The sequence below is a fragment of the Metarhizium brunneum genome, chromosome 2 (assembly GCF_013426205.1).
Source record: "Metarhizium brunneum chromosome 2, complete sequence".
NCBI classification, from domain to species: Eukaryota; Fungi; Ascomycota; class Sordariomycetes; order Hypocreales; family Clavicipitaceae; genus Metarhizium; species Metarhizium brunneum.
In genome coordinates this window covers 841,190-859,847 of record NC_089423.1, presented here as the reverse complement: position 1 = coordinate 859,847, position 18,658 = coordinate 841,190, and the positions used below count along the sequence as shown (strand labels likewise).

Genomic DNA, 18,658 nt, shown 5'->3' with positions numbered 1-18,658 from the left:
TGGGTTTGGTCTCTTCCCATCTATGACTGCGCCCGCGCGAACTCCGGCCCTGCCTCCTTCCAGCCTCGGGGCAAAATCTGCGTCCTTCTATTGAACAAACGGAATAGGGTTCCGGTGCATGGATTTCATGATTTTTCATATCATTTAGAAGAAGCGTCCCTGCTCTTATCGAATCCCATTAGCCGTCCCTTCTCGCAGAGGAGCAGGCCTAAAGACATCGCGCCCGGGGTATTCGATGCACTCCTAGTAATATTAATAGCAGGCGACGAGCGATCCTGCGCCACAGAAGCACTACCAACCGCACGCTATCTATCTCGTCAAATTTTGAATAAATGCTCGAGCTACCACTTATCCCCTCCCATTCTGCTGCCGCTGTGAGGAGCCTAATTACCACCTCGGAGAGACCAATGCGACAAGCTAGTACTGCCGCATCTTTATTGAATTTATAAACCGTAAACCGAAGCAAAAACAGTGTTGATATAGAAGCACATACATTGCGAGCCACAAACCAGCTTCTGATGCGGCATGGCAGAGGTGAAACAAGATAGGTCAAGCCTCGTACTTGGCAGTCCGGCGGCATGACGATTTGGCCAATGTGAAACTTTTGTATCATGTTAGACAGGGGTACCTGAGGTTTAATTTTCCCAATGAGAACCCAGGGGGAGTAATGAGGAGCGTTTAATGGCGATGCTTTGGTCTGGTGTAACCAGTCAACTAGCTTTCAGGGTGAAATTAATGAAGCCACAGAACACTAGGTCAGACACAGCACAAAGTATCAGTCGATAGGCTGACATAGACTTATAATACCAATAGTTACCTATTTTAAATAAACTTGAGATGTGGCATTTTGGTCAGTCTATTGCATGAAACTGTAAGCGAGTAAGTGTGCGACTACGGTACGTAATAAGATATACTTGACTCGCGAATGCAAGTGAAAACTACCCACACGAACTAAATACCCTGCTCCTTGCCAAGCAGTTCCGCGGATATTCTTTAAAAAGACGCGTGTCGTCTTGTTTCATGAGGCACAATTAGCAAGTATACAAGATTCACTGAATTATGCGAAATGCTCAAGTGCTGCATAGACTAGATTATCAACTCTGAACAGCGTATAAAGTAATTCAAGTATCCCCAGTCACAGCTACAACCTATCCAAGACCAATCGATCGGCATTCAAATCAATACCTACGACACTACTTTCATAATGCATTTGAGCATTGCTATTATTGCGCTGGCTATCGCCGCCCCGGTCGTTATAGCCGAGGAGCTCGATGCAAACGACGTCCCGCCAGCATGCGCCGTAATCTGCCGACCTATTGTCTCTTTAACGAACATGTGCGACATCAATCCAAACGAGAAGTATGACGATGACCACATGGGTAAAAGGCAGCTGCTAGACGCCCGTGACGCAGACGACCCCGATGATCGTATTGAAGCAGAATGCATTTGCAAGAACAAGAGCTTCAATGTTCCAACTGTCATGGCTCTCTGTGCGAGCTGCATCGCACAGAATGGACGCAAGACAGAAGGTATGAAGGGACTGACATAATTCGCATAACTTCAACTTGGCATCTAACATTAGGTTAATTAGATATTAACGAGATCATGTCGCAATGCTCCTTCTCCTCTGTCTCTTATGCCCCGTTGTCGACTGGCATTGTCAGCGGCATCCAAGTTCAAGCAACAAAGCCAGCCGGGGGAAATACTCCGGCGCAAACAACGTCTGCTCCAGCTGCTACTAAGACATCAGGAGCTGGCGGTGTAGGCAAGTTGGCCAACTCGGCAATGGCTGTAGTTGGTGTAGTTGTTGCAGTTGTCGCAGCAGGTTTGCTGTGAGACTGTCACACGGAAATGGGCCGGTTACACGAGGGCTACGGTCACGGGATTAGGGCAGAAGGCCCTCACCGACTTCTTGTATTTAAAGACGTCTTTGACCTTCAAGGCCTTGAGGAAAACCAAGGACCTTTGATACCAAAGCCTGTTATTAGATGAATCGAGTAATTGCTCCAAGCTAGGCCCTTGTCACAGAGACGGAATGGCTGGATGCCATGGTGTGGCGGCTGTGCGTCGCGTTGGACGATTTATACGTCATCTATCCAAGTAATTGACGCCATTTTAATAGTTGACGACCTCGGATACCCTTTTTTTGTAGCCCGTGAATTTCTGTTGCAACAGCTAGTGTTTGGGGTTGCTGGCACCGCCAGGGTGTTTATTCTGTCGGAAGGTGTCAATGGAAAAGGGCCTGTATTCTAAATACTAGCTGCTACCCAAGCTGTTTCTACGGAGGTTGGAGGCCTTTGGAAACCTCTGAAAAAACGGGCGATTCGAGGTCATCGTCAACTCTGAGAGAGGCCTCAAATCCCTCGACGGAGAGCTTCAATCCATGGCTGCTTGATCGTGACAAAAGTCTTTTTAGAGAGAATCTCTGTATAACGTGCGGTTCAGCACGACAATATTACATGTCATCTAGTGGCTAGCAGGTCAAAACTAGAGACTGTGACAGCTACCGCCGCCGCCGCCCCATCTATATGATAATGCTATAAACGGCATAATACTTTCTGGACGGTCAAACTAGGCTTGGAATAGCTCCCTGGATATACCCATCTCGTATGATTCTTTGAACAGGCGAAATAGCCTAAAATTAGGTCGATCAATATTTAAGGGGGCATAAGTAAAGCGTGCCATCTTGGAAATCTGCCGCGTGGTAGCCGGGGTGGAGGCTCCCCACGAAGAAGCCTGGCGCTTATAAACAGTTGGCAGCATATAACATAGTGATTCGTGTTCCTAGAGGGTAAAATCTCCTACGATGCATTGAAATTTCGGACTGACTGACAGCTCTGCATAGAATTGCAAAGGTTTTTAGGGACAACTGCCTTGATAATAATCAGGCTCAATTGCCACAGCCGTCTTTTGCAGAGGACTTTTGCAAGTCTTGATTGAACAGAATGATATTTCCTATTCAAATTGAGAAGATGAAACAACTCGCTAGAATGACTGAGCAACTGGATCCGTCAAGGTCGAGGTATGACACAGCTTATCTCAAGAAAATTCATATACAATGAGGCAAAACTAAGTGCGTGAAGGAAAGTACCCAACTTTACAGTGCAATGTGTTGGATCACGGCTTCGATGCCTCATTGGGGCTCGACAATTCCGATGCCACGCAGTATGTGTTGCAACTCAGCGTCGAATTATGGCGAAATGGCTGAAAAACAATAGAAAGCGCTCATTTCCCATTGCAAGCTACGAAGGCTGTGTGAGTGACGTTTGACATTTTGTTGGCCGAAAAAATATAACTCACTGCAGCCCGAGGAATCACGGCATAATATAGGTGCAGGTTCTACCACGACAGAACTTGCACATACTCATTAAAATAATTGGAGTGCTTCGACGAAATAGTTCGGTATACAGAAAGCGTACGCTCCAGGACATCGCGGACATCACGGATATGGCAACTTCCCTGCGCCGCAGAGGTATCGACCGCCTTCGCAAAAGCGGTGCCGTGTTCTTGGGCAGCAACCAAATCTTTCTTCGAGGCCTGACAAATTTGCGATATTCGTTGGAGCCCTGCTGTGCTAGGCCGACTAGCCGGCGATAGTCAAGATGGTGAAAAATCTAGACCAAGGTTCGCCATGATGCACGTGTTGACATGTGTACTACCCAGCGTAGGTGTAATCTGCTGGTTCTGTGGGTTGAGTTATTAAACACATTAACCTCAGTACAGGCAGAGTTGCATCTGCTATCTCGTAACAGATATTGCTAGCCTATGCCGTGAGACGTGCGTGATATATGCACTATCCTACTAGAATAGGTAGACCAATGGCAAGATTTGCATACAGCGTTCCACAAGACACTCTTGCTCGGAAGTAGAATCGAATTGTGGCCTTCCTTGATGCAGGAATGCATCATGTGCCCAAAAAACAGAGCAGTGTTACAGTAAGCAAAAAGCAAAGATGCAGTGGCCTTGAACTCACTGCTGGTAATCAAGGAAACGTAGACGTCGCCCTCCAATGCTGTGGCTTTTAGGCCGCTTCTGAGTTCCGGTCACCTGAAGCGGGCAGAATATTGATTGGATAACTATAGTAGATGTGTCGCTCGCGTTGTAGTTGCTTACCTGCGTGAGTCAGCACATGCATAATATCAGATAGCCCCAAGAGCTGACCACGTTGTACGGCTCGCTATTCGGCTGTCGATGGATTTCATACCCGCGTCTGATGCACGGTGTGTCTCCTAGCTTCATGAGTCGAAATCATGACACGTTGAAGACCCGGGAATTCCAACTGGTCAAACAATCTTGACTTGAGCTGCCGTGCTTGACAACAGGAAACCCCACGGCAAAAGCTGAACCGCCAGTGTGCCCAACTCGCTGATCATTTCCCAGACAGGCTAGATTTTACGTCTCGCTGGTCTTCTATTAGAAATTGATCGGAAGTCGACCGAATGCAAGGCTAGGACAATGTAATCCAGCGTAATATAAAAAGGCATCGTCTATCCCCAACACGCTGTTCCATTAAATCAACACGGACTTCTTGATCAATAGCAACTACAAACATGCACATCTCCGCCATTATTCTCTCAATCTTATTCGCCACCCTTAGCTATGGCGACAAAAGCACCCAAGATGCTTCAGGCATAGGCGAAAGGGCAGCCGATGCTCAATTTGACCCCAACACCTGGTACCGCCTTACCAACACGTATCTTGGCTACTCCCAGTCCCTCGACGTCATAAATGACAACGGCCCCAATAGCAGCGGCACTTTGACGATGTCCGCAACCGCCAGATACTCTGGCCAATTCTGGCAGCTTATTCCCCAATCTCCTGGGGTCTACAAGCTGCGCACACTGTTCCTCGGCCCCAATCGGGTGCTCGACGTTTGGGGGGACGATAAAACTAAGCCGCACCTAGCTGAAAAGGGGAACTACTCTGGACAACTCTGGACGATAACGAGCTGGGGCGACGGGACATGGAGGCTGACAAACGCATATTCGGGGCCGGGCTTGCATTTGGATACATATTCGGGTACTCACGAGCCATTCATGGGGAGCGGCGACCACACAGGCCAGCATTGGCATATTACAGCCATCGAGCGTATCTCGTAGTGACGGTCTTTGAGGGTTACATCGCGCTGCAGTGTCAGAATGTAGCATTTGTTTAATGCAGTGTCAGAATGTAGCATTTGTTTAATGCAGTGTCAGAATGTAGCATTTGTTTTAATCTCAATTTTATCTGTTTCCCACGTGATCCGCTATTGGCGTTTATGAGTGCTCTGCATGAGAATTTGTAGCATTAATTAAAATACGCGCCAACTCGATACGTAATTCTAGATGCTTATCCTTATGGAGCAATGGCGAGCTGTTGACTAGATCAGCTGGCACATGATTTTTCTCATCAACAGCATTAACGTCAGTCCCGTTTGCCACCAGTACACTTGCCATGCCAACAGCGCCGTGGACCATGGCCTAGTACAGCGGTGTTATGTCTTTAATGACACCAGGCGACTCGTTGTTGTTGGGCTGAAGATGCTCAACGACGCGGGAGCCCTACGTGCCAACGTCCCGGTTAGACACGCGGAGTGCTTCGCGACCAGTCGTTAAAACAGCCAATATGGTAACCCAGGAATCAACTGGTACACCTCTAGCAATGAATTCCGTGGCCAGTTCTGCCAACTTATTATTACTGCCCCTGTTATCTAGATAGAGCGATAAACAGTGCAACGATGTCCAGCCCTCAGCTGTGTATGCAAGGGGATCAGCGCCATGATCTAGGAGAATTCTTGCCGCCTGCAGTGTTTTGTAGTACCGCGGCACACAGGTACTTGTCTGAATTACAGCTGACAGGACTATGTAGGGCAGACATCAACGGGGTCCCGTCGTTGTCGTTGGCGGCATGGACATTTATACCGGACGATAATAGAAGCCGCAATATGTCGATCTTCTTACCGCCACTAGCCCAGTAAAGCAGTGTCTGCCCGCTATCGTTCTTAATAGATTTCAACGCGTTGCCATGTAGACTATTGACAGGAAGGATAGTGGTGTAGAGGGAGAAGATGTGTAAATTAGATCTAAACGCAGCGTAGTGCAGCGGTGTGTTGCCAAGTTCATCCTGGACTGTGAAAGACACGCCGTGTTACAATAATAATCGAATTCCTGTTTCGTGAAAGCACTGCTTGGGACCTCTCCTATACACACTATGCTCCGGTGACCCCAGATGGTGAAGGGCGGCGCCCCGTCCGTTCGGATCAGCGCCCTTTTCAAGGAGCGCCTTGAGAACTCCAGCCAAGTCAACCCATGTTGCTGCTTCAATGAGTGCACATGCAATATTTGCCCCATCAGCTGTGCTATTTGGGTCGGCGCCTGCATCTGCAAGCCAGCTGATGAGCTGTTGCTGGTTCATATAGTCCAGGCCACCGTGTTCTGCACGATTATAGGGGGGCAGAGGGGGCTTAAAGTCGGCTGCTCAGCAGAGACATGCATTAATACAGAGTGGCGAGTAGTTAAAGCAGGCCAGCAGAAGCCGGACGACTTTAACGTTACATCTCAACACGGCGTGCTCAAGGGCATGCTCTAAGGAAGCTTCCGACCAGCCATCAGCCCAACCCAAGACATCCTCGACCATGGCGATCTGACCAATAAAAGCTGTTTAGTCTCTAAGAGTTTTTAACAGCGCTGTTACGAAATTTCATCGTTTCCCAGGGCCATCTTCTCGTATATTCGACGGAACGCCGAAGTTTTCGCCACAGTTTATTCACTAACAGCCCAAGGATAGTTGGTACTTAAGATAGTTTTGACTACCTTTTGCTAACAAAGACCAATAAAGGCCGGGTAGCTCAATGGTAGAGTGTCTGACTACGCAGCGAACCAGTATTATTATAGTATTCTTACCCCGTAGTCAGAAGGTTGTAGGTTGGAATCCTGCCCCGGCTAACCTTTTTTTTTTTTTGGCTCCGGCATCAAGGAGGGAGGATATTCTACCGCTGCCATGTTATCGTATACTACGGCGACTTAAAGAGCTGAGCCGAACTCTAGGTCAAGCTCACCAGTCCCCCTGATCGGGAGCAGCTCTCGCAGCGAGGATAAGTCGTTGCGGACGCAGGCGTGCAGACGTGCTTCTGGTTCGCCATCGAATGCATATTTCATATGCACCCAGAAGCGAGTACCGACTTCTGCGGAGAGCTTTTCCTCCTGATACCCGTCTGGGAATGAATCCGATGTTTCTGCTCAAGATGTTCTAACTCTAGAGGTACTATTAATAATAAATAATTCTTACTTGTACTTTCTAACCACATATTCGTGATAGTAATACACTTCTTTCTTATTACTACCTTAAATGTATTAGAGACTATACTTCTAAATATATGATAAACCAGGGCGATATCCTTTATTTACGACTATTATGCGTTTCACATACGTGATACAGTCCTGTATAAACTTATCTGGAGCTTCGGGATATTAAATTAAGGCAGAAAACGACATAGCGGTACGCGATAGCGTTAAGGCGGGAGATGTACAGGCGGATGACGGGGTAGGGGCAGGCGATAGTGTAAGAGATGTTGGCGTTGACATTGTAGTTGATAGGAACAGTAAAAATTTAGGGCTACAAGTTCTATCAACAACATCTAAGCATGATGTTGCATACTATGTCAGGCAATTGCTGTTACGTTGCCCGATTGTCCCTTTTCAAGGAAGAGAACCCTCATAGAAAAAGCAAAGTAAGACTGCATGTAACCATATCAGGCAAAACTGCAGCCAGCAGCCGCTATAACCCTCTCAGTTTAATCTATTTATAGTAGTTAATGGTCCGACCGGTCCGACCGGTCCGACCATGGTCTCGAGAAATCCTCAGACCAGACCAAGTCTTGGCGGTCTAGACCAGACCGGGACCAAGACAGACCAGACTATTCCGATCACTGGGCCCAAGCCCTTCTTCTTGTACCTCAACTACTTGACTTGTTTATATATCTCCACATCTTCCCTATACTTTGTACTGGCGGGGAGAAGAGCTGCAAGAGCATTTATTATCCTTGCAAGACCTTGATGCGAACGAGTTGTCCCAGGGGTAGGGAAAGTGCGCGAGAATAACTAGACGTTTCAATTATTAATATTAAATTACACTTAATCCTCATATTAAATATGGAGCTGTAAACAGAGCTTATATTACTTAAAATAATAATAATAATTTTATAAAGAGAAGCTTGGTTAATAACAAGTCTTGTACCGTTACAAGTTTGGCTACTAGGTTAATAAAATCGTCTATTGATAAAAACACGAACCAAGGTAATTGCTATGTTGAATAACAAAAATACCTTCTATATGCCAAGTAGTGAATAATCTTCTGCCTATTTACTATTTGACACATAAATTCACCTACACTAACCCCCCTTTTACTTGCTTTTGTTATTCGTAGCCGGGCTAAAATACCAAAGTATAGTAGTAACCGGCTAGCCTAATCGGCAATCTTAGTCTGAGAAGATAAGCTCCTCCGTCAGATCCTGGTGAAAAGGGTCAAATGTGCAGGTATAAGACCCCTAATAATTTATATATTAGTAGTCTAGTATAGGTTTCTTATTAGTAGGGACACACCCGGTCTTTGAAGCCTGCGTTTATCTGGCATTCGCACTAAGATTAAATGCTACGTTAGCAACTTCCTTGTTTTTAACGTGCTCCTATGCGGCCGAATTATACTCACGTCGCGCTCCTTTTCCTGGCAAAGAGGACTAAGACCATCTTTGGCCTATCGTAGGTTATTAAATTAGTAAATCTCCTATAACGGACAGCTTCGCAAATAGTCAAGTATAAAAGCTTACAGGTATATCTTTATTAGGCTATTAATAGTTAGTATTAGATCAGAGCATAGAATTTGAGATAGTAGACAGTCCCAGGACAGCACTTACCCGTATAAATGATTCACAGGAAATTCTACCCCTCTACAAATATCGTGTTAGCTATGGGAAGGTTTGGTTAGGAGCATTATGCCTAGCTACCTGTTCTTCTTTGCACAAGAGGTCTTCGCCCATTGCTATTTCCAAAACTCGCTGCGGGGTCTGTGCTCATTTAAGAGTTAGCTGTCTACCAAAAGGATTACATATTAAATAATAATAAAATTTGCGTACGATAGTACCCATATCCGCCATAGTCAGGACAGGCGTTGTTTGTGGTGCTGCCAGGGCCAGACTGGCGAGAGTCGTAAATGCAAGATAGGTATACTTCATCGTGAGAAGACTATCAAATAAGGTAATAATATTTTTAAAACAAGTAAAGGAGAAAAATGCTAATTTTTAAGTACAAATTAGTATATAATATTCAGCGGATCTAGCTCTTATATACTATAAAATCTTTCTAAGCTCCTTTAATCTGTCTTACTAATTTGCCTAAACTAAGAGGAAGTATAGCAACCTAGCGTAAATTCCTGCATAAGGCGAAACGCGTCACCTGTTAGGCAATGACTCAGATATTAGCCGATACGTCGTGTCTAGAATAGAGCTGCCCAGCTGCCGGCTCCCACTTTACCGCTACATATATATTTATGTATAACGGCGCGTCTAAGGACCCTGGGGCGTGGCACAAGTATAGGGATCCAGATAGCCCCATAATATTATGCCTCAGGTTTATAGTACTAGAGTGTTTACTAATTCGGACCGAAATATTTTAATTTATCTCTAGTCACTCAACGTTTATACGGCATACTAGAAATTTGCTCAGTTAATATAAAATATAAGAGGTACGGGGCTTATTTAGCCTGTAGTATACTGTAAGGGAACGGCCCCACCTTAGAACTTGAATAGCTCGAGTCAGGTCCCACCAGCTCGACCTTGCTCGTGCCCTTGCATATGTACTGTTACATACATTACAGACAAGAATTACTCGTGCCACGCCCTGTTTATTTGACACTTGCAGAACTCGCACTATTAGGGGTGATGCTTATTCCCATAACGGACGCATGTAACGGTTGGGGCTCCCAAGGGATAAACCGGTCGGGGTCGTAATAATGGGCAGATTGTGATGCCTTTATTCGGTGGTGCATTTGTTATCAGCCGGGTGCATCTCAACGACCCAGCCGAAGATCCACGACAACTAGGGACCCGTAAAATAATTTTTAAATAGAGATTATTAATAGTATAGTCGCAAGAACAGGCGTGCACGGTATACCAAGAGAATTTAAATTTCCCATAAGGGCTATATAGCTAGACATCTATACTACGTAATATTAGCTACGTCATGTAATCTTTCTTTAGCGATTTTACCTCTAGAAGACTAGTTGTGAAGCTACATGTATCTACACAAACTAGAGCAAACGCTCAAGACAATATCTTTTTCTGCTATAGCAGTATTAGTACATATATATTATTAAGCCTATTAACTAATTCTACATTCTTTCAAGAGAGGGCCAACAACAAAGCCGGAGTCTTCCAACATGAAGGCCGTACCTACTCTCGCTTTGCTTTTTGCCAACCTCTCTATCGGTGGATTTTGCATTATTTATAGTACGCCTATCGAACAGACACTCCAGACACTTGAGAAATCGGCAAAGATACTTGAGAGTGGTGTTAAAAACTTGCCTCTCTTGGTTGTGCCGGACCGGGGCCTGGCACAAGGGAATGTCCATGACATGCTAGCGATTGGAATTACAGATGAGAGGGGCTGTTATGGGATTTCAGAAGGCGGCAGACGAGGCAGCTCAAGCCGTGCAATGGGCTGTCACTAACCTGAATGCACGTCAGGATATATGTAGCGACATAGAACGTATTCCCGCTACAAACGAGAATCTTAGTTCTGCGTCAGAGCTACGTTATTTCTTTATATCTGACTAAGAATGTTTTGCTAATAATAGCGATAGCGAAAGATTCTCAAATCCGAACGCCCCTTGTTGGGTTCGGGATATACGTGAACGCCGCGTATAAAGTTCTCGTCTGAGTATCAATAATGTATCGCTATATAATAGCCAGTATTGCACTACCTTCTATCATACTTGAGAGAAGCTAGTTTCAGTTATTTGATACAGCTATACATGCCTTTTTGCCGCTGTCTAGCTCTCGTCGGATCGGGGTGGCAAAGCAGTCGTAATACTACGTCACACTTTGCACTTTAGAGCGGTGGTGCAAGGCGTACAAAGCCTATGATGATAGCTGCGGTACCTAGTAACGTTATTTTGGAACGTCACTTTGGACGTCCCGCTTAAAATGGTCCAACAGATGCCAAGTATAAGGCTGCCGATGACTGTGGCCCTTGAAGCCAGCAAGTAGATGGACCTGATTGAAATTGCAAGTCATGCCTCCCTCGCAGTGACATTGTACCAGCGCCAAATTCAGGTAGCATTTGTTATAACATAAAGCGTCTGGTATCAATGAATTGCTTATGACACGATGGACATGTGCTCAGATGCTGGCATAAGTTTTCTCTACTATGCGCAGCCTTCCGGCATGAAATGCCAACGAGTCAAGTTTACCTATTTATAATCAAGTCTTGACACGGATAGTGGCATATTTCCACGAGCCCAAATATCCACGCAGGCCACTGACTCAAGGCTTCAATCCGAGGCTTAATTTCTGGGACCATAGGGGTAGATCCTTGAATGCAAAACGTGAATTACTCGCGGCGATATTAATTTTTACTACGGGAACGGCTAGTTAATAGTTAGTGGGTCAATTTTTGCGCGCTTTGACCTACTAATTATGTATTAGCTGTTCCCCTGGTAATAAAAATTAATAACGCCGCGAGTAATTCACGTATTAAATGGATTGTATTGATATGTCTGGATCCACATCCAGCCATGCCTTAACGACTGCGGTGGTCAGACTCACAGGACTGCCTGATTCGGTCATGGCTAAAATTACCCATTTGGCGTATTATTGTAATGGCAATGTAAGTTGCTACTGCTTTAGACCAAATTAATTAATGAAATTCATGCTGCTGAGAGAAGATGCTCGAGAACGAGTCAGACTTTAGGTGGAACAAGCCACGAGACCTGCGGGTATTTAAATAGCTTGACTGCTCTACAAAGCTACACTCATAATATATAACACTTATACTTTAGATCAATTTTACTAACATTACAATATCACTCGAAATTCTTACCATTTCGTCTCTGAAATAGAGGTCGCCATCCTCTTGCTCGCCTATACAAAGCGTGTCAACTCAAGTCGCTCATGCAAGGTGTTACGACCCATTTCAGGGCTGAACCTGGGCAACGCCATGCCTGAAAAACGTGCCCTTGACAAAGAATTGTCAGTAAGCCGGCCGCAATATTGTGAATTTTCCCCGGTTCAAAAAGCTGCCGTGGTGGCTACGTTATCTGCAGGTACGCTTGCAGCTTTGTTCAAAACCACACCGCGTATTCGAGGTGCTTCGCAACTGGACTGCAGAGAGAGCCAGAAATCCTCCAGACCACCATTCGTGCAGGGCTCATAAATTACGGGTGAGAGTCCAACATAGCAAGCTATACAAAGCACCTATGGCTATTGAGCTCCCTGCTTATCCAGCGAGGGATGAAGTGGTTACTTTTCATTTACCGTAGCACACTGTTTCTAAGTCCCGGTTGACTCAGGCTCTACTACACCAACCGTTCATCTCTCCGTCTTTTTATCTTTTTTTAAGGGATTTGCAGACTGTTCGTGATAAATCAAGTAGATTTGAACTCTCTACCTATGAGGTGCCTGTAAAAATACAGATAACAAGCGGTGCAATAATTGTATTACCGCGTTCCGCGGGTAAAATACCAATTGTATTATAGCACTGCAAATTTCACCACATAAAATTAGTTCTGCCTGGAGCTAATTTAACCCGGCGGCCCATCGCTTTCCTAAGAAAAAGCCTTAAATGCTCTTCAAAATATCCCCTACATTCATCGCTTGAATCGCCTTGCTGCCATACTGACCAAGAAGAAGCCTCCTTCCATCCGGACTAAGTCCAAACTCCCTTGGAAACAAACCCGTGGGAATTCTGGGAAAGCCCTGGACACCTCCTAACGCCGCCTTGGTATTAACACCGGTCAGGCGCGTCGTCGCACCAGTGTGGTGAAACCTATTCGAATCGGCTGTAATAATACACTTCCCTCCATCACCGTTACCAAGACAGAGCCGACGGGCAAAGTACCGACTTGAACTTCAGCCAGCAGAGCATCAGATGGGCTGCAAACTAGTTTTGCCGCATCAAATGCAAGGAGCTCGTTGCTGTTTCGCGCCGTAACCCAGATGTGCTTTCCGCCCGGCGAGGCGAGTACTCGCACGGGCTAACTAGTTTATCTCTTAAAAACCTTAGCCGTTCCATTTGGGATACAGCTGCAGCTATTATTATTATCCATAGCCTGTCGGTGTGAGGTGATTTGTTTGCTTTCGAAATAACGCAGGAAGTTTACTTCTTATTGGCTTGTTTCCTTAGCTTTGAGGGTGCAAAACGCTTGGATATACCCTGAGTCTTTGATGCGCCGGCAGGCTTCCGTCTTGTTTGGCGCAAAGGCTTCACGGTCTGCTCAAATAAAGGCAATATAACTGGAGGGTTTTTAGCCTTGTCCTTGAGTCGTTGGCTCCTCCGGGGGGGGAGCTAACTGGGTCTTCTTCAACTATTGCAATCTTCCGGTCAGGCAGTACAGCAATGGTGTTGGATGCGAATCCAGTGGCAGCATTTTGATCCACGTTCGATCTCTGCGGAGATACAGCCGCGGCTGGGTTTGACGGGAGGCTCGAACTTGATTTGTCCCTTATGCGAGATGAATCATGTTCCAGGTGATTCTCTGCAGCATCATGCTGTTCATTCTCTATGCTTTCAATCATTCGTGCATGTGGAGGCGCTGCTGCTGAAGAATTCCGTGGCTCAATAGTCCCCGCAATACCATTCTCCAACGGTGTCTGCATTTCCTGGCTATGTGATACATGGGCATCCACATGACCAAATCCGTATGTGGGTATTATCCTTGGCTCAAGTTGATTCTCGACAGATTGCGCATGGTCCGGCGAAGGATCACGGGTGGGCGGCATTACCAGAGGTCGTTCATATTTCCACGACATCCCAGGAAATTCACGCCATTCATCATCCCAGATGGCCCGTTTGACCCAGGCTCGTTGGACATTTTGGAAGGCCAATGCATTAATATCGAGATTCATGGTCACAGTATCTCTTGAATGGGTCTCGAGTTGTTTACTCTCTCTTCGCAGCTGGTAGAGGAACTGCTCGAACGGACGGGAGGCGTTTCTCTCTTTCTCACGGATGCCTCTCCTTATTTCTCGCCGCTCAGCGGCTTCCCAAATTTCTTGGTCGGGTTTATTTGGTCGTGGTCGTGGTCGCGGTCGCGGTCGTGGAGGATTCGAGCTGAAAGAAAATGGAGCAGCACAAGCCGGCGTCTCAGATTCGATTTCCGAATCAGAACACGAATCAGACTCGGGAGGCTCTTCGTGCTTCCAGTCATATTTAGGGATTTCACTCCAGTTGTCTCTCCATATGCCTTGTTCTACCCATCTCTCCTTGACTCTTTGATGACTCATGCTATCAGGACCGCGACCCGGGCCCACGTGCATGGGATCTAGACGTCCGCTGAGCATATTTTTTGTTGACTTCGTTCTCAACCTCCTTTCTCTCATCATTCCATTGGTCCATGAACTGGTGATAGGGACATGAAGCACATCGCTCATGCTGGAGCTTGAGCCTGAGCTCCGATCGTGTCAGTGGGGCTTGTGGTTCTTCGAAATCAGGAACCTCAAATTCTGTGGTGGCAGCGGACCGACAGGGCGATGTGTAGGGCGGGGGAGGTTGGTTAAAGCGCGCCATATCTCGGTTACGTGCGTCGGGGTCATTGGCGATTTCTTCAAGGGAAGAATTAAGCCAAGGGCCTCTTACTATGCGGTCCATGATAGGCTATTCGTGGCAGTATTGAACACTCGAAATGCGATGGGGGGAACGGAGTCCGTCTATTCGCCGCTGTATGCATGAGCGCTGTAACCCACATTGCTCCACAAGATGATACACACACATCTAGGCTGCCACACCCTTTTATGTAAGTTCTGTGTAATTGAGTGGAAATCGTGATATTTACTTATAAATTAAAGGCCCAAATTGAAGGTTGAAATTGAAGGTTGAAATTGAAGGCTGAAATTGAAGGCCCAAAATGAAGGTCAAAATTGAAGGCCCAAAATGAAGGTTGAAATTGAAGGCCTAAATTGAAGGTCGGAATTGAAGGTTGAAATTGAAGGTTACTGGGCGCGTGGAGGAAAATAACATATTTCCATTTTTTTGTGTGTAGAACACACCAAGGGGTGTGGGTTGTGGAGTCCCCGACCCCATTAGGTTAGTCGTATGCATTGTACAGCGCTCATGCATACAGCGGCGAATAGACGGACTCGGGGAACGACCCGTTTTGCAGATTGGAAAACGACGGTGGGTCAGATAATAATGGGTTTTCCGTGCCCAAGCCTAGCCACAGAACAAACAAAAGAATGGCATTATTAGCCATGATATTCGATTCTCACAAACAACTTGGGGCCACCAAGTTTCAAATGTTGTGGACAAACAACAGAATGGAGGGAAACAATGGAATGTCTGAAAGGAGGTCTGAAAGGGTCTGGTCCAAGGTGGGGAGCCTGATTCAGTTTCGTGGGTGTCTGGAGAGCTCGAAGCGGTCCATGGTAGGTACTAGCTTAGAGCGCCAACCAATCAAGCTGCATGTGGGTATACGGAGTAATGTGACTAAGAAACTGGCTGGGGGCATGGTCTTAGTAGTGACATGGCGGTTCGGCCCGGACGCCCCATCTGCCTCTCTTATAACGTGAATGTAGTGGAGAATGGCGGCTTCTTCATAGACAGCAGAGCCCGACTTATTAAATCTCCCCATTGTTCAGAAATAGTTTAAGAATACAGGTGTTGCGCAAATATGTGGTATTCTGCGCTTTCCATGGTTTCGTTGTTGGATATTGCTGTACACTCGCGCTCAGAAAATCGTTAGCTCTGCACAATTGCAAACACTTTTATGTAAATTGGTTGGTCTCGACTGCCTCAAGTTTGGTAACACAGGGCGCCACGTCCTTTATTCGTATTGGGTGAATGGGGCTGGCACTATGTACGTGCTGTGCACCACGTGTATGCCGGCACCAAAATCTGTTGGCTGCTGTACATTGCATTTCAGCAAAGTGGTTTGCTCGCGGCCTTTTAATTGTACCCTCATGCATTTGGGCACGAATAATTTCTCTAAAAATACCAATTAGAAAGAGTACATATTATTAGCTTACGCGTCTAGAGATGGTGGGATGGTATTAGCGAGTCCGGTGTAACGTGCAAAATTGGGCTAGGAGACAACTCTTCATTTTTTGCAGGCTGTAAGTATGAAAGGAGTACTGATGAAAAGAAACAGCCGTTACCGGCGGGAGTCTCCCACCGCCAAATGTCCCGAAGGCCCCGCTGCCCAAAGACTATTCGTATCTCCTTCTCGGACGGCCGCGATGATATGAATATTGAAACCGTCTTGACTCTTCCCTCCTCCTTGTCCACATTATTACCGTTGTGGTCCCACAGTGTCGGCTCCAAGGCCTAATAATCCGTACATGGTCATCATACGGGATCTTGCCTTCCTCGACGACTCTACTGTTGATGAGGGCGAGGTAGTCAGGGGCTTGCTGAAAGTTTCACAGCTTGGTTAGAAAAGATGTTAGTTCTGGGTTTCCGCGCGCTCTGACCTGCTCTTAGAGAATTACACCGTGCTCGAACCCCGTTCACGGCTCGTGCGCATGTTGGTGATTTAAGGTCCCGCGGACAGCTTCCATACGTAGGCGTCAGACGGGGAACTCGAGCGGGCTATTTTACTCCGTGTACGCACCGTCGGGTTCATATTCAGTTGTACGATGCTCAATAGCACTCTGGTAATACAGAACCATGCCATTGCACGGAAAGTCATAATTGCAATCCGGTTAGCATTAGCTCTGCCATTCGATTTGTTTACGAGGCTGCCCAAATAATGAGGTTGCTTGGATAGATCGACTTTACCTAGTATACTAAAATCTCGCTCATAGTCCGTGGTAGCCACCGCGGCCCCAGGCGGCTGAAATCGTAAACAGGCAGCTCTTGACCGCGAAATTGATAGAGCTCAGATCCTTGGCTGTTGGCGGCATAACCCAGAAGCGGATTAGTGCAGCGGTTACGTACAATCCTGGAAGAAGCCAAGCATCATATAATTCAATCGGGTGGTCTTCCGCTAGAACTTGGGCTTAACAAGACAAAAGGACTGGGCGAAATCCTGGCTTAGTCCAAGCGGCAGGGCATTCGCCGGAGAACAAGTACCACGCGTCATGTTGTACAATTGTTCTCATCTGAGCGTATCCCAAGCTGTGGTCTGTTACCACTTCTTGCCATGGATTCTAGACTCCGGACTAGGCAAGCATCGATGTGCAGCGAATGTTAGGTAGCCTCGTACACGACAGCTCACGGCCAATGGGCATGACCGGACTTTACGAGGCTGGCATACACTGTAGCGTGTCACTCACGGAAGGCGGACACTGGCCCGGACACAGACGCGTGAGGTCGCATGACTAGCGGGACGCGTCTATCCCACGCGTTGCATGTAGTACTCATTGACACTTCGTTTATGATGTTCGTTTACTACCGTGCTATATCATATTTTACCGGCCCCAGCATGCTCGCAAGGACATTAGATTGGTCTTAGCTCTTACATGCACTACGGAGTACTCTGTACGCTTGCTGAACAGGATCAGTAATATCCAACCGGCCTGTGAGGATAGATTGTGCATTAAACCCCGCACACCACTTCGGTGTATTCACTTTCCCATGTTGCCCAGCCTTTATTGGAACATCTGTTGGTATGTCGAAAGGCGTCTCAGTGTTTACGGGGACTTTAACAGGAGCTGCATTGGAGCCACATGTCCATGCAAATCTGCCCACTTCCGGAGCATCGACCAGGCTGCCCGTAATCCACCGAGCTCGGCGAAGACGCTCAGTTACGTCTAACAGGTAGGATATGGCTCTTTGGTATAAATGGAGGGCAGCATCTACCCAAAGACAGTCGCTTTACAGTAGTTCTTTAAGCTGCACCAGACACTTCCTTCACGCACTCCACGCATCCACTTTGGACTAGTACACATCCAGCCATGGTTCGTGAACAGTTCGTCAAAGTTCTGAGTTTTCTTCGCTAACTGGGTAGAAAGGCTGTCGATAACACTCAAAACGCGCTTGTGAACAAGTCCAAGAGCCTTTATGCGAAATGCCCAACTGTCAGTTGTATGGGGGCACAGGTGAAGAGGGGCGAGACCTGTAGCTGTGGATGGACGCGCCCGGAAAACGATGATTAAATCAAAGGCTACTAGTCTAGTAGTCCTCGTATGTAGTCAAGAATTTAGAGTACTATACTAGTCGATATTGAAATGACACTTGTGGGTTGGGAGACAAGTTTGTTGCGTATTTTGTGCCGTTACAATATTTTAGAGTCTTAGGCCATTCTGCCAAAAGTGGAGGCCTCACATAATTGCGAGGTTTAATTTGGTAGATCCTCTGTTTTCTCCTTTCAACATACAATTCGCGTCTGTGCTTCAAAACATTCCGCAACTGCGTCCGAGGCAAGTTGCTTGGGAAACGCTGCGACCGAAGTTTAGCCAGCTCACACCGAAATGTGATTTTTGTCCCTCGGTATTTTTCCCCAGATCTATTCACCAAAGTCAGCAACGAACGGT

General features: G+C 46.6%; 5 protein-coding genes and 1 non-coding gene across 6 annotated transcripts; 2 read left to right on the top strand and 4 right to left on the bottom strand.

The window, feature by feature from the left end:
* Positions 1–1,204: 1,204 nt before the first annotated feature.
* On the top strand, positions 1,205–1,836 carry CAP22 (the record flags this gene model as incomplete). The annotated part of the gene is made up of 2 exons (XM_014687687.1): positions 1,205–1,529; positions 1,592–1,836. The coding sequence occupies 2 exons, from the start codon at positions 1,205–1,207 to the stop codon at positions 1,834–1,836; spliced, it is 570 nt and encodes a 189-aa protein (XP_014543173.1).
* A 2,714-nt stretch (positions 1,837–4,550) lies between these two features.
* G6M90_00g032390 (uncharacterized protein) lies at positions 4,551–5,099 on the top strand (the record flags this gene model as incomplete). Its single annotated transcript, XM_014687686.1, has 1 exon — positions 4,551–5,099. One exon carries the CDS (start codon positions 4,551–4,553, stop codon positions 5,097–5,099), a length of 549 nt encoding a protein of 182 aa, XP_014543172.1.
* A 649-nt stretch (positions 5,100–5,748) lies between these two features.
* On the bottom strand, positions 5,749–6,615 carry G6M90_00g032380 (uncharacterized protein; the record flags this gene model as incomplete). The annotated part of the gene is made up of 3 exons (XM_066130107.1): positions 5,749–6,107; positions 6,189–6,452; positions 6,534–6,615. 3 exons carry the CDS (start codon positions 6,613–6,615, stop codon positions 5,749–5,751), a joined length of 705 nt encoding a protein of 234 aa, XP_065986437.1.
* A 200-nt stretch (positions 6,616–6,815) lies between these two features.
* G6M90_tRNA00000053 lies at positions 6,816–6,923 on the bottom strand. The gene has a single exon. It is a non-coding gene; the product is annotated as a tRNA-Arg (tRNA).
* Positions 6,924–8,455: 1,532 nt separating this feature from the next.
* G6M90_00g032370 (uncharacterized protein) lies at positions 8,456–9,208 on the bottom strand (the record flags this gene model as incomplete). Its single annotated transcript, XM_066130106.1, has 7 exons — positions 8,456–8,524; positions 8,580–8,615; positions 8,686–8,730; positions 8,804–8,821; positions 8,891–8,923; positions 8,981–9,040; positions 9,110–9,208. The coding sequence occupies 7 exons, from the start codon at positions 9,206–9,208 to the stop codon at positions 8,456–8,458; spliced, it is 360 nt and encodes a 119-aa protein (XP_065986299.1).
* A 4,245-nt stretch (positions 9,209–13,453) lies between these two features.
* On the bottom strand, positions 13,454–14,837 carry G6M90_00g032360 (uncharacterized protein; the record flags this gene model as incomplete). The annotated part of the gene is made up of 2 exons (XM_066130105.1): positions 13,454–14,459; positions 14,518–14,837. The coding sequence occupies 2 exons, from the start codon at positions 14,835–14,837 to the stop codon at positions 13,454–13,456; spliced, it is 1,326 nt and encodes a 441-aa protein (XP_065986485.1).
* Between the last annotated feature and the right edge of the window lie 3,821 nt (positions 14,838–18,658).